The sequence below is a fragment of the Trachymyrmex cornetzi genome, unplaced genomic scaffold, assembly GCF_001594075.2.
Source record: "Trachymyrmex cornetzi isolate Tcor2-1 unplaced genomic scaffold, Tcor1.1 scaffold26, whole genome shotgun sequence".
NCBI lineage: Eukaryota > Metazoa > Arthropoda > Insecta > Hymenoptera > Formicidae > Trachymyrmex > Trachymyrmex cornetzi.
In genome coordinates, this window is record NW_017297270.1 from 1,796,758 (window position 1) to 1,800,975 (window position 4,218).

General features: G+C 30.7%; 1 protein-coding gene across 1 annotated transcript in view; it reads left to right on the forward strand.

The window, feature by feature from the left end:
- The window catches only part of Wdr62 (WD repeat domain 62), a 53,312-nt gene that overhangs the window by 37,777 nt on the left and 11,317 nt on the right, over positions 1-4,218 (forward strand). The window contains exons 20-23 of the mRNA XM_018508383.1: positions 2,391-2,522; positions 2,689-2,825; positions 2,955-3,156; positions 3,234-3,360. Of these exons, the coding sequence (XP_018363885.1) occupies positions 2,391-2,522; positions 2,689-2,825; positions 2,955-3,156; positions 3,234-3,360 (598 nt within the window). The remainder of the gene's footprint in view (positions 1-2,390; positions 2,523-2,688; positions 2,826-2,954; positions 3,157-3,233; positions 3,361-4,218) is intronic.

Here is a 4,218-nt window from a genome sequence, read left to right on the forward strand (position 1 = left end):
AGGGGGTGGCTGATTTGAGAAAGAATGCCCCATATATATATATATATATATATATATATACATATCCAAAAATAGTTCAAAAAGTAAAAGAAATTTTTGAAAAAAGTATATTAATCATAAACAGGAGGAGGTTTGTATATCTTGTATGGTCAAATTGAAGGTGAAATTTATAGTAAACCTCTTTAAGGTCACTCAGAGTGACCTTGACAACATATGTCAAGGTCAAGATCATCGAAGGTTGCTCCCTTTTTCTGTAGTTTTACCTATATTTTATTTGACCATTGCTAGCAATTCCTAATCTAACATAACAATTGTATTATTAAGAAATGTCAAAGACAATCAAAGTTTCTGAGGTTGTTCAGATCACTATTGTGACTTCCCGTAAGACTGGAAAATCCATCCACTATTAGCAGAGATTGCAAATGATTTAAAGGCGCAAGATTGTTAAAAAGATGGAAACTTATGGTACAATGAGAAATCTTGTAACATGAAGACTCTTAGTAAGATTAAGACATTTCTTGATAATATTATTAGTATAGACATCGATAATATAATTGCTGTTAGATTGTGATAGCAGTGTCAAATAAAAAATATATATACACAGGGTGTAACTAAAGTAAGGTAACAAACTTCGGGGCAAAGCTCTCTATCAAAATTGAAAAAAAGTTCATATAAACATATTTCTCGATCTAAATCCTGCAGATTTTTATCTGTGGGAACATTTGTTTTCACCAATGTAGATTAACTTTAATCTCGATTCAACTGACTCCTCGTTTTTTTCTAGTTCTAAAGATTAGGAAAAGACGAAAAGTAAATTGAACCGAGATTAAAGTTAATTTACGTTGGTGGAAATGGGCTTAGAGTCCTTAGTTTATAAAGTTCCAATTGCCAATGAAGATATGCTATGCCAATCTTATGCTATAATATATCATCTTTAATGCTTGTAACACCATTCACAATTGTCTCGAGATCTTTGAAAGAGCAACAGTCCATGATCCGATGTGTCCAAGCGTGTATTGAATTAAATGGAAGACATTTTGAACATTTATTAGAATGAAAAATTAAAAATAAATAATATTAAATAATAATAAATATTAATTTTTTATTTTTCCTTATTAATAAACATTTTGAGCTGTATCTCAGTAACAGTGAGTTTGCGGACATATATTTATATGAATTTTTTTCGGTTTTGATTTGAGGAGCTCGGCCCTGAAGTTTGTTACCTTATTTTAGTTACCTTGTATATACCAACATTTTTTTTTATAATATAATATATTATAGGACCGTACATGTGATAACACAAACTATAGAAATCAAAGCCTTTACACGGTCTAGCTGGATCTTAATGCTTGTATGATTCTTATGTGAATTTATATACTACGTATGTAGTCCCACAGAAACGCGCGCCGAAAAATTTCCGGTCTTTTTTTTTATACTTTTATAGTCCAAACTGAAAAATAGAAATAACATAATAGTGACTATTTTCTTCTGAAAATGTCAATTTTTAACTAATATTTATTACAATTTTAAAATAAAGTATCTTTTTATATTTTGAACTATTTATATTAAGCTGCAGAGAGATTTTTTATCAAAAAGATTCCCAAATAATGCGCTCAGATAGTGCGAAATTGAAATTAACCCCGTACAGTTACCGTTTTTGCAATGACGACTTATTTTTTATTCCCACTGTAACTTTTTCTTGTATTTTAATATTTATACTTTTTTTCAAAAATTTCTTTCTTTTTGAAGTACTTTTGTAATTAAATACGAAAGTGAATTATGTCTTGACGAAATACCGTAATTAATCGTCCACTTATTCATTGCTTATGAACAATCGCGTTCAATTTTATTTCAAGGCGACAGCATCTTACTTTTCAGTTTGAATGCTTTCCAAGTCATGCGAAGACTTCATTAATATTTTTATCATTTTTATTTTGCATGGAACCGCACATTGTTTTTCTCATTAAGTTACAACATTATCCTCTCCTTTTCGTCATTATTCTGCTCTCTATGGTAATGTCGCGTTATATTTTTCGTGCCAAGAAGTTCCATATCAAATACCGGTGATATTAATTGTAGAAAATTTGTAAAATTAAACTAAAAAATTTTGAACTTGTTTTTCTTGTACACATAAAGGAAAAATTATTGAATATATTCCATACACACACGCGCGCGCGCGTGTGTTTCTACATATTTATTATAATAAATTTATTTATTTTTACATTGTGTATATATTTTTTTATTATTAAAAAATAGTGCTTCTCTCTTATATTGTAATTTATTTATCTTCTTAAAAATAAAGATTTCCTTAATAAGCATTTAAAGAATAGAAATCCATTATGCAAATTTAATAGTAGCAATTAGTGCATGTGTGTGCGCGTTGTCAACAGTTGGCAGTAGTGAGGGGCGAATCTCGTTAAAAATTATTGACAACGAAGAAGAAAGTGGCATGAGACGTGCCTGTTCGTTGAGTGATCTTTCCATCAGTCCTTCAAATAGGTTATTGCATGGCCCTTTACAAGGTATCTTATCATTTTGTTTGGATAATATGTTCTCATATTTGATGTCATTTTCATTAAAGAAAATTTTTGTTAGTTATCTTATAATTATATTCGTCTTTTGCATATTATAAATATGACAATATTTATGTAATTTTTTTTTTGAATTAGTGACAATTAAAAGTTTCAGGAAAATTAGGAAATAAAAATATAAGCGCAGCAGCGAAATTGGGAAGTGCCAATTCTAACAGCCAATTCAGATATATGTCAGGAAAAAATCACTCGACTCACATAACGAGAAGCAGCAGTGTTGGTGTTTTAAACCAAGTATGTTTTGCAATGTGTATGAATAATAAGAACACTGAAAATCATACATAGCGCACACGCACGCGCGCGCACACACACACACGCGCACACACAAAGTATACATTAAATAAAAATTATTGTCGTTTATAGAGTGACTCTGAATCAGACGCTGGTATAACAGGGGGAAATAGAGGCTGGGGCGGTCATTCCATCAACAGCAGAACAAGTGGTTTGATGAGACCAACTATTAGTTCTCAAAATAAAATCAATCATCAAAATAAATTGACTTCTTCTGGTAACAATATTTCATCAATCTTGAGAAGACGAGGAATGCAAGGAGCTTTCTCAATTGGTATTTAAATTTTCACTTTATATCAGTAATCAATATTAACGAATTTTTCTGTTTACTTATATACATTTCTTTTACAGTTAATCTAAATCAAGCAGGAAATCAAGAAGATTCAAGTTCAGAGGATACTTCATCGAATGGAAATGGAGGAAAACCGGCACTACCACCAAGACCTAGAAGTATCAGTATTGATCATTCCTCTGCTAGGTAAAAATTTGATACTTTGATAGCTTTCTTAAGCCATAGTTCGAGTCACACTCACAATGCTCATGAGCATCATTTATCCTTGTTTAACATTTGATAAATAACAAAGATAAAATGATTCTTAAATATCGTAAACGTAAATCGGACTATGGCCTTAATTAACTTTTAAGAAGGTATTGGCCAAACATGATGGCTGAACTCCGATGGAATTGTTGCTTTACTAATTTAATTTACACCACATACGTACTATTTACAAGAAGTCTACTAGTATTTTACATACTGCATCATTATCACACGCACATATGTACATAATTTGTCAAAAAAGGTAATCTTTCAACGCCGCGTTAAGATTAGACAGAGATACTAATATATTTCTCTCTCTGTTATCGATTTTGTTAAAACTATTATCCTGCATACAAAAGTCGACTCAAATCGTCTCGTGTCGCGACTCTGATTAAAGGATCTCTAGTACAAACTAAACTCGAGTCGAAAAGTCCTTTACCATTTTGCAATTTTTGCAATAGCTAACAAGATATTAATTATTAAAAATCGCCGAAAATTGGTTTTCATTAATTTTCTACTCAAGTACTATTAACTTTACAGAAAAACAAGTGACAAAAATTGAACAAATTAATAAGAATTAAGGGGATGCTAAACCGATTATCCAACTCGATCAAGGTCGATAGTACAGACTTTTTAAATTCCAAATTCGATAATAGTGATGACATCTTTCATTTAGTTTTTACATTATATAATATATATATAATATATATCATTCTGTCTTATTCAAACGCATACATCTGTTCTTATCTAACATATGCCAGCACCATCTATCGCAAGACCGCGCAACTACTGCTACGT